General features: G+C 48.7%; 1 protein-coding gene across 2 annotated transcripts in view; it reads left to right on the plus strand.

Annotated features, from left to right (window-relative positions):
- RBM33 (RNA binding motif protein 33) overlaps nucleotides 1-18,835 on the plus strand; it is a 739,069-nt gene that overhangs the window by 352,086 nt on the left and 368,148 nt on the right. For both annotated transcript variants that reach the window (XM_069211143.1, XM_069211144.1), the window contains exon 14: nucleotides 17,209-17,481. In XM_069211143.1, the coding sequence (XP_069067244.1) occupies nucleotides 17,209-17,481 (273 nt within the window). The remainder of the gene's footprint in view (nucleotides 1-17,208; nucleotides 17,482-18,835) is intronic.

Here is an 18,835-nt window from a genome sequence, read left to right on the forward strand (position 1 = left end):
CGGGAATGGGAAGGCTGGGCCAGGGTGGGCTGCGATGTGGAAGGAGCGGAAAGGGCAAGGAGGTGGGCACGTTTTGGGGCAAGACTGGGTGGGCCAGTGGGTTCGAACATGTCTACACGGGAGAGGAAATGTTTTTTGGGAGCAATTGGGGTGGACGTGGATGAGGGCGTGGGAGTGGAGGCAGAGGGAGTTGATTTATGGGGTGTAGGTGTGCGTGTAGAGGGTGCTGGTGACTGCTCAGTATGCTGTGGTGTGGTGGGTGTCTTGATGCGTTTGAGTGTTTTGGGAGGTGGGGGGGTGTTGACACAGTGGGAGAAGACAGACAGCTAGTGTGAATGTATGTTGGGTGGGTGTCTGCAAGTCGGGTGAGTGTGCTGCATGTGTCAACTACAGTGGAGGTGGTGAGTGCAGGTGTGGTGTATGGGGTGCATGTATGGCTGTCTGCTATTGTGGTGAGTGCAGGAAGAGGAGCAGTAACGGTGAGTGAATGTGCAGTGCATGAGGGTGTGCATGTAGAGGGGACAGACAGGGATGCGGAAGAGGCGGGCACACTGGGGGAAGTGGATGTTGTTGTGTGTGCAGGTGTCTGTTGGCTGTGTGAATGCTTGTGGTGGGATGTGTGGTGCTTGTATTTGGAAGTGTTTCTTGTGTGTTGATGTGCTTGACTGCATGTCTGAATGTGTGCCTTGGACGGGTGAAGGGAGTAGGTTGGAGGGGGGACGGAATGGCCAGGGAAACTGGCTGCCGTCCAAGAGGAGGCCAGAGCCTGAAAAGATCTCTGTAGGGCAGACACTGCACTGTGAATGCCATCCAGATAGGCATTTATCTGCTGCACCTCTGATGCTCGCCCCTGGATGGCATTGACTATGGTTGTCTGCCCTACAGAGATGGTTCTCAGGAGGTCAATAGCCTCCTCTGTGAAGGCAGCAGGGCTGACTGGGGCAGGGGAGGAGGTGCCTAGGGCGAAGGAGACACCCACCTTTCTGGGTGGGCGGGCACGGGAAACTCGGTGGGGAGCAGAAGGGAGGGCGCTGATGATATGGGTGGTGGCGGAAGATCTGTCGTGATTTGTCCACTGGTGTCCGCCACCGCCGGAGGTATGCCCCTACAGTGTCTAAGTCCATTGCTAGACATTATAAGTACAGTGTGGCCACATTAAGTATATGGTCTGGGAGTTTGTCAAACACGAACTCCACAGTTCCATAATGGCTACACTGAATACTAGGAAGTTTGGTATCAAACTTCTCAGAATAATAAACCCACACTGATGCCAGAGTTGGATTCATTAAAAAATGCACACACAGAGCATCTTAGAGAATGCTCTCTGTATTTTACCCAATCCTCTAGTGTAGGACTGACTGGTCTGTGCCAGTCTGGCACTAGAAGAAGAGTTTCTGACCCCCTGGGATGAGGGACTTTGGGCACTCTCAGGCCAGAAACAAAGCCTGCATGGGTGGAGGTGCTTCACACCTCCCCCTGCAGGAACTGTAACACCTAGCAGTGAGCCTCAAAGGCTCAGGCTTCATGTTACAATGCCCCAGGGCACTCCAGCTAGTGGACAATGCCCCACTTTAGGCAGCAAGTCCAGAAGGATAATTAGGAAAAACGAGCCACCACCTCAGCCAGGACCACCCCTAAGGTGTCCAGAGCTGAAGTGACTCCCTCTTTGCAGAATCCTCCATCTTGGTTTGGAGGAACAGGGCCAACAGGGATAGGACTGTGCTCCCCTCCCCAAAGGGAGTGGGCACAGGAGGGTGTAGCCACCCTCGGGGACAGTAGCCATTGGCTACTGCCCTCCGAACCCTAAAACTCCCCTACATTTTGTATTTAAGGTCCCCCTGAACCTAGCTAGTCCGATTCCAGACAACCTCACAAAAAGAAGTACAGCTTAGTGGAAACCCCAGTAGAGAAGGAAAGGAGACAGCAACTGACTTGGTTCCCAGCCCTAAATGCCTCTCTCCTGCCTCAAATGCCCTGCAGAAGAAAAGCGACGGATCCTGCAGGTTCAGCGATCTCTGAAAAACCTCCAGAGGACTACCTGCATCACAGAGGATCAAGAACTCCCGTGGACAGTGGCCCTGTCCAAAGAAGAACAGAAGAAGAAACCTCTTCTGAAGGACTCCCACCTCACTTCAGAAGTGTGAGTCCTAACCACTCAGCACCCAACGCCGACGGCCCGAGTCCAGGTAGCCCAACCGACCAGAGACGACCCCCAGGCGACGACGACCAAGTGCACACCCTGGGTTGACCTCTCCAGCCCTCCAAGACGACACCTGCAGAGGGAATACTGAGGACACCATCCCCCTCCAACTGCCCTGGACGAGGTTCCAACACCAAAGGACCCACTGCACCTGCAGCCCCGAGAAATTGGCATCCGGTGCAGCAACGATCAACCGTTGGCCCTCTTCCCTGTCCGACCGCAGGTGTGCCTGAGACACCCCCCTGGACGTCACCTGCAGCGCCTGAGTGACCCTTTGAGTCCCCTCAGAGTTTCATTGGAAACCAGATGCCCGTTTTGCACCCTGCGCACCCAGCTGCCCCAGTGCCGCTGAGGGTGTGGAATTGGTGCCTACTTGGGGCCCCTTTAGTGCTCCTCTAATCCCCCCTGGTCTGCCCTCCGAGCCACGGGTACTCACCTACTAGCAGGCCTTACAACCCTAAGGCAGGGTGCACTATACCACAGGTTAAAGAGAGGATAAAGAGTATATGGTCTGGACGTTTGTCAAACACAAACTTCACAGTTCCATAATGGCTACACTGAAGTCTGGGAAGTTTGGTATCAAACATCTCAGCACAATAAATCCACACTGATGCCAGTGTGGGATTTTAAAAAAAATGCACACTGAGGGCATCTTAGAGATGCCCCCTGTATACTAGTCCAAACACCAGTGTTAGGCTGACCAGTTCCTGACAGCCTGACACAACCTGATGGGTTTCTGGCCACATGTGGTGAGTGCCTTTGTCTCTCTATGGCCAGGAACAAAGCCTGCACTGGGTGGAGGTGTTCCTCACCTCCCCCTACAGGAAGTGTAACACCTGGCGGTGAGCCTCAAAGGCTCATGTCTGTTACAGTGCCCCAGGGCATCCCAGCTAGTGGAGATACATGCCCCTCCAGACACAGACCCCACTTTTGGCGGCAAGTCCGGCGGAGGTAATGAGAAATACAAGGAGGAGTCACCACCAGTCAGGACAGCCCCTTAGGTGTCCTGAGCTGAGGTGACCCCTGACCTAAGAAATCCTCCATATTGGTTTTGGAGGATTCCCCCAATAGGAATAGGGATGTGCCCCCTTCCCTCAGGGAGGAGGCACAAAGTGGATGTAGCCACCCTCCAGGACAGTAGTCATTGGCTGCTGCCCCCCCAGACCTAAACACCCCCCTAAATGTAGTATTTAGGGGTGACCCTGAACTCAGGAAATCCGATTCCTGCAACCTGAAGAAAGGACTGCTGACTTGAAAGCCCCGCAGAGACGACCGAAACACCAACTGACTTGTCCCCTGCCCTACTGGCCTGTGTCCAGACTCAAAAAACCTGCACAGCAATGCATTCAGCAGGACCAGCGACCTCTGAGGACTCGGAGGACTGCCCCACACCTACATGGCCAAGAAACTCCTGAGAACAGTGTCACTGTTCAGAAACTTCAACAATTTTGCAACTTTGAAACAACTTTAAAAAGACTCTCAATTCATGCCAGAAGCATGAGTCTTCACACAGTGCCCCAGCTCAAGTCCAGGACAACAAACACCGCAGAGAGGACTCCCAGGTGACTCCAATGATGTGGACACCCTGAGTCGACCCCCCCTGCAGCCCCACAGTGACGCCTGCAGAGAGGATCCAGAGTTTCCCCCTGACCGTGACTGCCTGGTAACAAGGACCCGATGCCTGGACCAAGCACTGCACCCGCAGCCCCCAGGACCGAGAGGAACCCACCTGCCAGTGCAGGAGTGACCAGCAGGTGGCCCTCATCCTAGCCCAGTCGGTGGCTGGCCCGAGAAGCCCCCTATGTGCCCTGCCTGCATCGCCTAAGTGACCCCCAGGTCCCTCCATTGCTTTCTATAGCAAAGCAAACTCGACACCTGCTTTGCCTACTGCACCTGACCTCCCTGTGCTGCTGAGGGTGTGTTTTGTGGGCTTGTGTCCTCCTCCCCCTCCACTGCCACCCCCGAGAACGCAGACTTACCTGCAAGCAGACTGGGACCGGAGAACCCCTGTTCTTCATAGACGCCTATGTGTTTTTGGGCCCTCCTTTGACCTCAGCACCTCACCGGTCCTGTGTTACTGGTGCTGTGGCTTTGGGGTTACCTTGAACCCCCAACAGTGGGCTGCCTATGCCCAGGAGACTGACTGTGTAAGTGCTTTACTTACCTGAGAAACCTAACCAAACCTAAAGGAACTGTTATTGGCATTTTAAACAAAACTGTGTGTACTTCCGTTTTAAATCAAAGTTCTATACTTACCTGTGTGAAGTACCTTGCATTTTATGTACTTAACTCAAATCTTGAATCTTGTGGTTCTAAATTATGAAAATATATTTTCTATATAACACATATTGGCCTGGAGTGAAGTCTTTGAGTGTGTGTTCCTCATTTATTTCCTGTGTGTACATCAAATGCTTAACACTACCCTCTGATAAGCCTACTGCTCGACCACACTACCACAAAATAGAGCATTAGTATTATCTAATTTTGCCGCTATCAACCTCTAAGGGGAACCCTTGGACTCTGTGCACACTTTGAGATACTATATACAGAGCCAACTTCCTACACCTTACCACATCAAATGTCAAACACAAATAACCATGGTCCAATTCTCCCTTCCTCAGAAATGCCCAGATTTGTTGATTTGAACAGTGGGTAATCAAGTGGGGGTTTGGACCAGTTTTCCCCAAAAAACAAACGTCGGAAAGTACTAAAGTTGAGAACCCACTTAGATCATTTTAAGAGTTGTAGTAAAATGTCCGATTGCATGCAGACTATGATACATCAGATCCACGTATTTGATTCAGGTGCATTCATTAATTCCAGACATAAGAAATATTCTGAAGGTTACAAGAAGAGACAGCCGACACTTGTTTCGCCCATTGTGGTGTGTTCACCTAAGCCTTTTTCAAGGCATTGAATTACTCATCAGACTAATTTCATTTTTAAATGCAGATGATCTAAATACAAAAGATAGAATTAATGTACATTTGCTGACTGATTAACTGCTTGTTGAAATGGTTAAAAAGGTAGAGCAGGACCTAGTAGTAGTCTAATTAGCAGTACATGTCCAGGGGCATTTCTTATGCAAGTACATAATTATTAAAAGAGAGTAACAACCTAAAAATATACAGGGATATACTGTAGATAATTTAATGTCCCCAAATAAGAATGACAGAAGGTGTTGTTTTTTATTATTTGGTATTGTCAAGAAAAATATCATGAAACAAAATGAAAATGGACTTGTTTCTGATATACTCTCATGTACTATTTATATCCACAGACGTAAATCGACAGAGGCAAACAAGTACGGTGTTATTAAACGTCTTAAAAACATTCCCAGTGTGGTCCAAGGGATACTAGTATTATGACTGGTATCCCTTACCCGATATCATGGTACCAGAATCCTAGGGGTAGTCCTTGGGTCGAAATCGCAGCATTCTAGATGGGCGCCATATTGAATGCGGCAAAAGCTGCGTGTGGTTGTATTACTATTTATATAGGAAGTATAACGATATAGACCAAGTCCTAGTTTGATTATCATGCTATGTTCAGGGAGAGGGTAGCGCTCGCGTGAGTCCCTTCACTCTTTTCATAGTGAGGCATTGATCGGATGAAGTCCTACTTCTATGTTCATGGTTCTATGTAAAATGAGGAAACAGAACGAAGAAATGGAAAAAACATCGGCCATATTGGTCATGTTGATATGATGGCAATTACATAAGAGACCGACAAATCGAAAGTGTACATCGTGTATGTAATCCTGAGTTAAGGTTGTGACACTGTTATTTAAGAAAATGCCTTAATTTCAATTGTCCAAATTTAGTGACAAGACAGTTGCATAGTATAGCAAAGGTAACTCCTACTGCTGGAAAGGGGATGGTAGAGATATTAATACAACAGTGTTTAGGCAAACAATTTAGATAAGGATAATCTGAGAAAATAACTGCTCTCAAATTGAGATACCAGGATATAATCTCATAAGATTATTGAGAACTGACCAGAGTAATGATAACATGATTAAAGAAGGGTCAAGAAGGCATATATCGAATTAGCACATTCTGTATTGAGATGAAGATTAATTAGTAATGGCCCTAGTGTGTTAATGATAGTATATGAGTTTGGAAATAAAAGGATATGTCGTCATAATATAAATGGTGGTACATATGGTGAACTTAATTTGTAGTATGTCAAATGTCAGCAGTATCCTCCCTATACTTCCTTATACCAAAGAAGGACGGATTACTCAGGCCAATCCTAGATCTCATACCATTAAATCTCTATAGTCTTTCAGAGTATTTCAATATGGTCATCCCTCCCAGATGTCATTGTATGAAAGTACCATCTTCCCAGCATGGTTACCCCCACTTTTTGCCTTATGTCAGTGTGTTAAGACTGCCATTCACTGGGATCCTGCTAATCAGGACCCCAGTGCCTGTGCTCTCGCCTATAAACTTGGTTGCTTGTTATTGTTTTACACCCACAAGCGGCATACTGGTGCACCTTTGTAAGTCCCTAGTATATGGTACTTGGGTACACAGGGCATTGGTACATCAGGGCTCCCCCATGGGCTGCAGCATGTCTTGTGCTCCCCATGAGGGCCCATGCAAACTGTGTCTGCAGGCATGCTATTGCAGCCTATGTGAAATGGTGCATGCATCTTTGACTGAAGATATAAGTCTTACCTTATATCCTGGTCGTTGCACTTAGACACTGTAAGCCCCCACCCCTCTGGTAGACCCTTCAGCCCAAGGACAGAGTGCATGTCCCCAAATGTGAGGATACTCCTACTTGAGCAGGGTGCCCCAACAAACCCCAGGCCCCTTTTCCTGGACTCTGTAATTGCTGGGAAGCCATTTTAAGGTATGTAGTTGGCAGTGGTCAAGCTAAACAATGGCTTCTCTGAACCTAAGCATGTTAGGTATCAAACATGTTTGAATCATGCAACTACACAGATTCCAGTGTTAGTTGCTTGATACCATGTCCTTTGGGGATTCCGTAGATGTTCCCCTAGTTCTGCCTGTGCAGTCTTACGGGGGTCTAGCTGCCAGCCCACGCTGCTGCTGACCCCAGACACTGTTCTGCCCTCCTGCTGGTGAGCCTGGCTCAGGACAGAGAGGCAGAACTAAGGATTTCCTGCAAGGGAGAGGTGTGACCACCTCCCCCTGTGTATTCGGTGTCTAAGGGCTGGGGTGGGATGTGTAGAGTGCCACCAGACAGCTTTGAGGGGCACATTTGGGGCCCTCCTTGCGTAATCCGGTTTGCACCAGTTCAGGACCCTCCCCCCCCCTCCTGGCCTCTGGAACCGTTGCTGGCCTGCTTTGGAACCGAAACTCACCTGCTTCAGAACTGAAACACGCCTGCTTCTGATGGAAAGGCTCCCATTATAACATTGTTTCTCTGGATCCTGCAAGGATTCTGAAACATCCAAGGCTGTGCATCCTCCAGGGTCACAAGGACTCTGTTTGCTCCTGTAAGCACGAAAGCATTTCCCTTGGAGTGAAGGAGTCACTTCCCTGCATCCGCTGGCACCGCAAGACCATGGCAACCGTCTGGTGGGGTCTGCTGTCCCACGGATATCGAAAGACTCTGCATCACTGGTGGTGGATCTGTGGCCTCCTGGGTGTCCTGCTTGTCTTTTGACCATTTTGGGAGATGGTGGGTCCCTGCTCCTGCCACTGGATTATAAACACTGTGCGTTGCAACTGTTGCTCTTGCCAAGAATTGTTGGCTCTTCCTCTGGGAGATCTTCAGACACAAAGAAGCCCCAGCCTCTAGCACCCTGGAACTCGAAGCTCAACTCCTCTCCTGCAACGTGGGGCTTCCATTTTTTTGTGCTGCTGAGGCCTCCTTGTGACTCCCTGAGTCCATCGCCTGTGTGTCACTCGTGGGGGCTCCGAAGCCTTCTGGTGGCTTTACTGTGTTCTGAGGGCCAGCCCTGACTCCCCCTCAAGGATTGAGTCTCCTGGACCTTGCTGGACCCGAAAACTTTGCAAATACATCTACAGCTCATGCTTACATTTGCCAATGCTTGTTGGTGGCCTCGCTGGTCTCTGATCCTCCTGCAATCCGACGACCATCGAGGGACAGCTCGTAAGCGACACCTAGGATCTTCTGCAGCTCCTGGACCTCGCAGCTGGACTTTTTCTTTCACGGACCTCCATTAACTTCACCTCTAGGAGGGTAGGCATTGCCACCTGCACCACTGGAGCACCTCCAAAGTGCCTCCATTGACTTCAGTTTGGGTTTCTGATGTTCATTCACCCCTATGGACCTGGATCTCCTGGTGTAGGTTCCTCTTACTTAGTATATGATTTCACCCGACCCCTCCACCCCCCGAATAGGGCCCAATATATTTTATGCTATTTCTATTTTCTGCTTGTTATTTTATTTATACATTGTGTGTAGATATCTCCAAAGGGAGATACACCAATGTTAGGCTAGTAGTTATAGTAGTTAGTGCTGTAATAACAAATCCTTTATTTTTGCAACATGTGTGGTTCTTCCTTGTTTGTGAGTTACTGTCGACCACTGTGGTATTGCAAGTGCTTTACATTCCTTCTGGATAAGCTTCAGCTGCTTGCCTCAGCTATCCCTGGAGAGCTTCTGCTATCTGGGCACCTAAACACTATCACTAAGGGTTGCATGGACTCAGTATAAGGTGCCACACTATAGGTTTACACCATAAACTGAGCCAGCATCCTACATCGGGCCTTTAAACAAATGCACCCTTTCAGAACACTTTAAGTGGTCTCCCTAGAGGACATCATTCCACTTCTTCAACAAGGCAATTACCAATTCAAGGTTCTGCCTTTCCGGGGAACAGCTGTGCATTGAGTGTTCACTAAATGCCCAGCAGTAGTTGCAGCTCATCAACACCGACAAAATGTCCACATATTCCCTTACCTGGACAACTGGCTTATCAAAGCCTGCACTCATCTGTGCGAACCACACACTCAGATTACAACAGATCTTCTACACATCTTAGGGTATTCTATCAATATCCCTGTGGCTAACCTACAGCCACTACAGGTTCATCTATATTTAGGAGCAATCTTAAATTTACAATTAGGATTAGTTTATCCCAATCACGCACAAGTTCAAAAATTTCAAGTAACATTCTCCAGTTTTAGACAAACCAGCAACTCACAGTGAGGATGGTTATGCGTCTACTAAGGATGATTGCTTTCTGCATTGCCATATTTCTCCACGCATGTTTACATATGTGTCCGTTACAGGAATGTCTAGCTTGTCAGTGGTCTCATCACAGGGTCGATTGGAGGATCTAGTCTGATAGACTGGCACACTTCCTGTTCTCTGCAGTGGTGGAACACCAACAATCTGTTTGGGGTGGCCTTTCCTCAGCCCTGTTCATCATCACTCTTGCAACAGACGCTTCGCAGACGGGATGGGTGAGATACCCACTAGACCTAGCAGTGCTGGGTGTTTGGGATGCCAAACACCAAGGTCTCTACATAAACTACCCAGAGCTTCAAGCTGTTCACCGCATGTTGAAAGCATTCCTTCCTCACCTTACTCTCAAGGTTGTCCTAGTTCGGACGGTCAATATGACAGCCATGTGTAACCTACAAAAACAAGGAGGGACACGGTTTCCACAACTATCACTTCTGTCTCAGACCATCTGTAAGTGGGTTCTACATCACAACATTCACCTATTAGCAGAATACCTCCCGGGAAAAGACAACAACTTTGCAGACCTGCACAGCAGGATGCGAAAGTCCACAATTGGGAACTTCTCCCAGAAGTCCTCCTACCTTACTTCCAAAAATAAGGGTTCCCTCAAATAGACCTTTTTGCCACAGCAGAAAACGCGAAATGCCCAAACTTTGCCTTCAGGTTTCCACTGACTATCCAAGGGCAATGCTCTATAGATGAGATGGTAAGGGATATTTTCCTACACTTTTCTCTCTCTCTCTCTCTCTCTCTCTCTTCCCCCCCTCCCTCTCGCTCTCTCTCTCTCTCTCTTCCCCCCCTCTCCCGCTCTCTCTCTCTTCCCCCCCCTCTCCCTCTCCCTCTTGCTCTCTCTCTCTTCCCCCCCCCCTCTCCCTCTCTCTCTCTCTCTTCCCCCCCTCTCCCTCTCCCACTTGGGCATGTCAGCATTGTTTCTTAGCACTTCTAGACCTCTCAGTAGTTTCACACGAGAAGCTCCCCTACAGACCAGACCTTTTCACTCAAAATCAAGGACAAATCAGAAGCCCAGATCCCAAAATGCCCAATCAAGCAATGTGACTCATGAGGCCATGGAGTTTGGCAGCCTTAACCCACCACCAGAAGGTTATGTACATTATCTGATAGATGCTTCTAGTTGCAGATTCCTTACCTTAGAATTTCCCCCCAGGCATCAGACTGGATCCGGAGGTTTTTTCTTTCAGCAATACCCTTGTCTATTGACTCCATGGGCTTTGTTGGCGTCGTAGTCACCGTGATGACATCGGGAGTAGTACATAGACGCTGCCTCAGCTCAAGTGATGTCAGTTCTCTTCTTCCTTCGCCATGCGCTGATCCAGAGAGTGCTACCCTGCTTTCTTTAATGACTGACTTCGATCGTTTTGTTGAAGTTTTTGTTGCGTCGAGATGTCCCCAATGACCGGTTTTAAGCAGTGCCAGGACTATCACTGCATGATGGTGGTAACAAATTTGTATCGGGTCTGTTTGTGGTGCTTGGAGCGCAACCATGATCCAAAGTCATGCTCCGAGTGCCGGGCCATGCACCCGAAGGCCTTGAGGGAGTGGTCCCTCAAGCTCATGGTGGCTCTGCACGCATCTCCGTGTAGGTCCCGGTCTCGAGGTGAAGGTCTCGAGACTGTTCGCAGAGACACCACCATTCTTCTTCATCCAAGTCTTCCTGCACAGGTAAGAAGAAGAAGTTGTCGAAGCGATCACCCTTCGAATTCACCCTGTCGCTCGGCTGATGCGACGCGGGAGGAGTGTTGACGCTTGAGGCCTCTGTCTTCGGAGCCTGCTTCTGGGTCTGCTCAGCGCTTCCCTGAATTTCCAGGAGCCGGAGTGACCCCGCCCAATTAAAGGAGTTTTATGAGGCCATGCGCATCATTTTTGGGCGGATCGATCCTGATACGGCGCCTCCGGGCCCAAGGCGTTTGGTTGAGGGGCCTTCCGGTTACGCGCTGGCAGCTTCGGCTCCAGCCACCGCGGTCCTCTCCGGATCTGCACTGATGCCAGTCGTACGACTGAGACCTTCCCTGGCATATGTTTGATTGTTGATGCTCCCGATGTCGGTGGTGCCCATGTCGACCCGATCCTTATCCCCGACGACTCCGAGTTGGAACGGTGTCAGCCGACACCACCTCTGTCTTAGATGGGGCGTATTCACCCCGGTTGGATTTGGACCCTCTTCCTTATGGGTACGAATTCGGGAAGGAAGGATTGGAGGGTCCCTGGACCCCTATGAATACCAGGATGACCCATCTTTGGACTGCACACAGGAATTGGGTGATGCCAGTGGACTGGACATTTCTCCAGATGCTGGCATGCTGTCTGCTCCTACCGTGGCTATGGCGGAAGGAGTGACTTATGCTATGGTGGTCAGTAGGGCGCAGCTGAGGTCCTTGACCTTGAGCTACTTACTGTACAGGTCAGGTCCATTCTCCTGACGGAGGTGCTTCAGCCAAGGGCTTCCACATCTGAGCCCCTTTTCCATTCAATTAAGTCCTCACAGATGTCCTTTTGGGTACTTGGTCCAAACCCAGCACAGGGGCTCCTGTGAACAGAACTATTGCATGCCACCTTCGGCCTGCCCGAACCACCCTAAATTCCTGTCCCAACACCCCACGCCTGAGAGTCTTGTCATCCAGGCTTCCTTTTCCTCAGGCGCATTCCCTCCTGCACCCTCAGATAGGGAATCAAAAAGGCTGGAACAATTTGGAAAGGAGATGTTTTCTTCCTCCAGTCTTGCACTGCGGTCCGTGAACACTGCTTGCCTTTTGGGCTGCAATACCCACTCTCTGTGGGATACGGTTGCCCAAGTTCTGCCACAGATACCGAAGGTGGCCCGTGCTATTGTCTTCAAAGCTGTCAACAATGGGAGAGATGAAGCGAAGTCCATGATCCGAGGTGGGCTGGACACAACCGACTCTCTGGGCAGATTGGTTGCTATGACAGTGGCTTTGAGACGCCACTCCTGGTTGCTGACTTCTGGTTTTTCGGGGGATTTCCAGCAGTCTCTTATGGACATGCTCTTTGATGGCTCCCGTCTCTTTGGAGACAAGGCGGACTCTGCCTTGGAGAGATTAAAGGACTCCCGGGCTACGGCTCGGTCTCTTGGCCTTTCTGCTTCCCCTCGCCCCCCATAGACCGCCTTTCGTGGCCACGGAAGGGGCTCCCTGTCTCATCCCCCACCCAGCCACAGTGCCACCCACGCTGTTCATCCGCTGCGTGGCCGGGGATGCGGAAACCCACGTGGACGTGGGACGAGGTCTGCCCAGTCGACCCCTGCCCCCGCTGCAGCCTCCAAACCCTCCTAGTCGGTCCCCTCACGCCAATCCAGTTGGCGTTAGGATTCACCGTCACCTGTCCCACTGGGAATCTATCACTACGGACGGACGGGTTTTGCAGATAGTTCGAAAGGGCTATTCTCTCCCCTGCGCAGGTTATGAGGTCTCAGTCTTCCCCTACCTCGACGACTGGCTGTTGAAGGCGGACTCGCCCCAGAAAGTCATCTCCCACCTTCAGATTACGGCGAGCCTCCTGCGCACACTGGGGTTCACTATCACACCTGACTCCCTCTGATGCTCGCTTTCATCGGAGCTGTTCTGGACACAGTGCAGTTTCGGGCTTATCCTCCTGAAAAGTGAGTCCAAGATATTCAGGCTTTTATTCAGATCTTTCAGCCTCTGTCTTGGGTTTCAGTGAGACTGACTCTGAGGCTGCTTGGCCTTATGGCCTCCTGCATCCTGCTAGTGACACATGCCAGATGGCATGTGCGGGCTCTGCAGTGAGACTTGAGTTCCAGTGGGTGCAGCATCAGGGGAATCTCTCCGACTTGGCCCAGATCTCGGGGCAGACTGAAAAAGACCTACAGTAGTGGCTTTTGAATCTGCATTGGGTCCACAGCAGATCCCTCTCCCTTCCCCAGCCAGATCTATCCATAGTGATAGATGCGTCGCTTCTGGGTTGGGGCGGCCACATGGGAGATGTAGAGATCGGAGGCCTCTGGCGGAGTCAGGGCTCCATATCAGTCTTCTGGAACTCCGGGTGATCAGGCTTGCGTTGAAAGCATTTCTTCCTCTCTCAAAGGGAAAGTAGTCCAAGTGTTCATGGACAATACTACCGCCATGTAGTACTGCATCAAACAGGGCGGGGTAGGGTTCTGGACCCTTTGTCAGGATGCACCACGCCTCTGGACATGGCTGGAACATCAGGGCATTACCCTGGTGGTTCAACATCTGGCGGGTTCTCTCAATGTCTGAGCGGACGAACTCAGCCGTCGATGCACAGCCGATCACGAATGGCGTCTCCATCTGGAGGTGGCGCAAGGTCTCTTTCAACAGTGGGGAGAGCCTTGGTTAGATCTGTTCGCCTCCACAGATCAATGTCAGCTGTTTTGTGCGTTTTTCAAGGCGACACTCGCTCAGAGACGCTTTTCTTCTCGAGTGAACTCCCGCCTCCTTTCTGCCTATACCACTTCTGCCCAGAATTCTCAAGAAATTCAGGAACGACCGGGCCCAAGTTATCTTGGTGGCGCAGATTGGGCACGGAGAGTATGGTATCCAGATCTATTGATCATGGCCACCCATCCTCCACTCAGACTGCCACTTAGGTAGGATCTTATATCATAGCAACAGGGGTACGGTTCTCCACCGGAACCTGTCCAATCTCCGCCTTCATGCGTGGAGATTGAGTGGCGGCAGTTGACGACTTTTGATCTTCCACTCGAAGTCTGCGTTGTTATATTACCAGCCAGGCATCCCTCCACCAAAACGGTATACGTCTGTCGTTGGCATACATTTGTGGCATGGTGTACCAACAAATCTGTTGATCCCCTCTCTGCTCCTCTGTCTGAGGTTCTTTTGTTCATTCTTTCTTTGGCCCAGCAGGGCTCTGCCTTGGCCACCCTTAAAGGGTATTTATCGGCCATTTCGGCCTTTCTTGGGCTACCTGATAAGCCCTCACTCTTTAAATCTCCTTTCGTGAATAGATTCCTTAAAGGTCTCACCCATTTATTTCCCTCACTCCATTTATCATCCCTCAGTGGGACATTAATCTTGTCCTTTCTTAACGTGTACTCTCTTCGAGCTGATGCACAATTGCTCTTTATGGCTCCTCACTTAAAACTGTGTTTCTTGTTGATCGCAGAGTGAGTGAGCTTCAAGCTCTTTCTTCCAAGCCTCCATTCTTGTCTGTGCACCCTGACAAAGTGGTGTTGCGCACTAAGGCTTCCTTCCTTCCTAAGGTTGTTACGCCTTTTCATGTAGGCCAGTCCATCACCTTGCCTACTTTTTATGTACCTCCACATTATTCTCATGAGGAGGAGAGACTCCACCGCCTGGACCCAAAAAGAGCGTTGGCGTTCTATCTAAATCGTACTCAAGATTTCCGGGTGGACGATCAATTCTTTGTCTGGTATGTGGGTGCAAAGAAAGGGAAGGCGGTTCAAAAACGTACCATCTCACAATGCATACTTCTTCGCATCAAGATGTGCTACGCTTTGGCCAAGAACCAGCCCCTGAGGGCATGTGCGATAGCAACTGCTGCTTCTGCTGCTTTAGCACACAGAGTTCCTGTCCTGGATATCTGCCAGGGAGCTATGTAGGCACCCCAGCACACGTTTGCTAAACATTACTGTCTGGACAGTCAGGTCCGTCGGGACGGCTACTTTGGTCATTTCGGTCCTGCAGGACTTCCTAGTATGATCTTGGTTCGCAGCCCACCTCCGAGGATGGCATTGCTTGGGTATCTATTCTAAGGTAAGGAATCTGCAACTAGAAGTCTCTATCAGATGTACAAGTTACTTACCTTCCGTAACAAAATATCTGGTAGAGACATTCTAGTTGCAGATTCCTTACCCACCCACCCATCCTCCCCGCTTGCAATGTGATTTCTAGGAACAGGGATTCCCCCTTCAGGTCCTTAGCTCTGGCGCACCAATCTGTGTTCTTAGCGGCTCTGCGCTTTGGCATGGTTGTTCAAAGAAACTAACGCCACTGTGCTGAGGCGGCATCTATGTACTACTCCTGACGTCATCACGGCAACTACGACTCCAGCGATGCCTGCGGTGTCGACGGACTGCACCTACCGACGCTCAAGGGTATTGCTCGAAGAAAAAAATCTCTGCATCCAGTCTGACGCCTGGGGAAAAAGGTAAGGAATCTGCCACTAGAATATGTCTCTACCTGATATTTTGGTACCAAAGGTAAGTAACTTGTACATTAAGGAGGCATGTAGACCCACCATTAGAGCCTGCTATGCAGCAAAATGGAAGCTTTTTTTCCTACTGCCCGTCAAAACAAATTGACCCCGTAAAAGCCACGGTGCAAGAGGTTGTCTGTTGCCTACTTCACTTACAACAGGCACAATTAGCATACATTTCTATACAGTTAAATCTTGCTGCAGTAGCTGCTTATCTCCAAGATAGTCAGCACCTTTCCCTCTTCAAAATTCCAGTCATCAAAGCCTTCATTGAAGAACTCAGACAAGTTATTCCACCAAGGGTCCCTCAAGCACCTTCATGGAACCTTAATATCATACTTGCTGCACTTGTGGGTCCCCCATTTGAACCTCTACACTCACGCTCTCCAACTTCTAGCTTGGCAAGTGGCATTCTTAGTTGCCATCACTACACTTAAGCATGTTAGTGAGCTCCAGTCTTCTTCCAAATACAGAGAGATAGTGATTCTCTGCACCAACCCTAAATTCAAACCTAAGGAAGTATCTCAATTCCATCGCAACCAATCCATTGAATTGCCAGTTTTTCCCCCTCAACCACACACTGTTGCGGAAAGAGCACTTTATACATTAGATGTTAACAGAGCACTTATGCTCTACATTGATAGAACTAAAACTTTTGCAAAGTATAAACAACTTTTTCTTGCTTTTTCACCACAACACATAGGCAACCTGTAGGAAAGTATAATCTTTCTTGGCAAAGGGAGCCCCATGCCAAGGGTTCTGCAGGCTTGCCATTGCAGTCTGGGTGAAATGGGTGCATGCATCCGTTTTCACTACAGGTCACTTCACCAGGTCACTGTTAGTCACCCCTGTGGTAGGCCCTCTCAGCCCAGAGGGCCGGGTGCAGGTACCTACGTGTGAGGGCACCCATGCACTAGCAGAGGTGCCCCCACAAACTCCAAATCCATTTCCCTGGATATTGTGAGTCGGGACGTCATTTTACGTGTGTACTCGACATAGGTCACTACCTGTGTCCAGCTACGTAATGGTAACTCTGAACCTGGGTATGTTTGGTATCAAACATGTCAGAATCATACCCCAATACTGTTGCAAGTATTGGAAGTATGATTTCATGCACTCTGGGGGCTCCTTACAGTACCCGCCGTATTGTTACCACCAGTCTTACAGGGTTTTCTGGGCAGCCCAGCTGCTGCCACCCCTCAGACAGGTTTCTGCCCTCCTGCAGCTTGATCTGATCAAGCCTAGGAAGGCAGAACAAAGGATTTCCTTTGGGAGAGGGAGATGACCGTCAAAGCCAGTTGCCTTTGGGAGTAATTTATCATTGGAAATAGAGGAATGAGGTAAGACAGCAGGGGAAGGTGATATCAGAAAATGAGGATGCAGCTGTAAAGTGATGAAAATGAGAGAATCAGAAAGAATTGTAAAGGACTGTCCATGTTTATAAGCTGTAGAGTACTAGAGGTAAGATAGTAAAGTTGAATGACCCCTTGTGGGACATAAAGAATGTGAATAGTGTTTCATTACATGTGTTGGAGAACAATAATCCGATTTACAGGCTAATAGTTTTATTTTGTAAGGACTAAAATGAAAAATTTGTATTGTAACAATTTTTTTGCATTCAATAGAGCACGCCGACACAAAATGCAGGAAAACGTCACCAGCTGTCATCCCTTCCTCGAAATAGTAATTTGCGTGAGCTTCCTATTGCGCCTTCTCAAACCGCTGAAACCACCATCAGCCGACGGGGATCAGTTCCTGCTGCTCAAGTGAAGCCCATATCCCATGGAGCTTCAGCTTTTGGGAAGACTGTCATTGGTGTAAAGAAATTGCAGGGGAAGGTAGCCAAGCACGTTCTACCAGCAGAGCATCCTAAAACACAAGCTAAACCAGAAGTGAAGGTATGGTTTTAAATAGCATGTCTTGCACTTAAAAGGAGAAATATTTAATTTTTTAGATGTATTTAAGGCTCAGTTTAGAAGAATGTCTCACGACATTAAATATATAATTGTTTAAATAACATCTGTACTCACTCTCATATCACTCATGTGAAAGAGTCAATAGCTTTGCTTTAGCTTCAGAAATAGATTGTCTTTAGCACTACAGCTGCCCTGAGTATGTTAAAGTTTTCCTATACAGCAGAGCCAAATTTCTTCTCTCAAACTTTTCCGTGGGATTTTACCTCTTTTACAAGGGAAAGGACTTTCAATGCCCCAGATATCAGAAAGTATGTATAAGAACATACACTATTTACATCTGCTGTTCTGGCAGCTGAATTAATGTGAATGTGTCTTGCAAACTCAGTTGTTGAAAGGCACATGTCTTGAAGTCAGGAAAGTTCTGGAGAGCAAGGTGAAGGCAACCCTTTTGTACCAGGCACAGGTTGCAGATATGCATCGGAAGACAGTAGATGACACTTTGATAGAAAGTGACCTATATTTATGTACATCTTGATGCATGTAAATCTTGCCAGGTTATTGAAAGTAATAAAGAATGCATCAGGCTGTTGGTGCCTGGTTGTCATTTGCATGAGTTCTCCAGTCTCTGCTGACCTTATCCCCTTTTCATGGGCGAGCGCAAAGCGCTCCGTCCCATGCTGTAATCTCTCTTTGGGTTTCTAACCACACCCATGTCACGCCAGTCACTTTCATTGATTTGTGGGCTTGCCTTTTAAAATTTGCTTGCTTTCATTTGTGAAAGGCATGTATAAGTCACGCCTTTTCCGGTGTTTATGCCACCTAAACAGCACCGGTAAACTACTGAAACCATTCGAGGCTCGATGTTTTTTGCATGGTTTCTGGAATACTTTATCTTTTTATTTTCCATGCAGCGCGATTGCGCTGGGGTTTACATAGCGCAATTACACTCGGTTTTTCAGTTTTCAATTTCAGCGCGATCACCCTCATTTTACATAGCGCGATCGCGCTGTTTTTTTGTTTTTTTAAATTTGTGTGGCAAGAAAAGTCCAGTTAGGAGTTTACAACGCTAATAGCTCTAACTCGAGCAAATGCGAGACCTGTTGCATTGCAAATGCTTGTTGTAACTTTGATTGTGTCTAATTAGCAGTTATCAGTTATTAGATTATGTGCAGTGGAATGTTCAGATTTCTGGTGGATACTGTTATTCTGTAAGATTGTTGTGTCACTATGCTTTATATATTCAGTTGTTCCGAACCAGATGGTGTCAAAGAGTAGGGTGAATCCACCTCTCCAGCTTGGTAGATTTAATAGATTCCATTGCTTTTTGAATAATTGC

Source organism: Pleurodeles waltl, chromosome 10, assembly GCF_031143425.1.
Source record: "Pleurodeles waltl isolate 20211129_DDA chromosome 10, aPleWal1.hap1.20221129, whole genome shotgun sequence".
NCBI lineage: Eukaryota > Metazoa > Chordata > Amphibia > Caudata > Salamandridae > Pleurodeles > Pleurodeles waltl.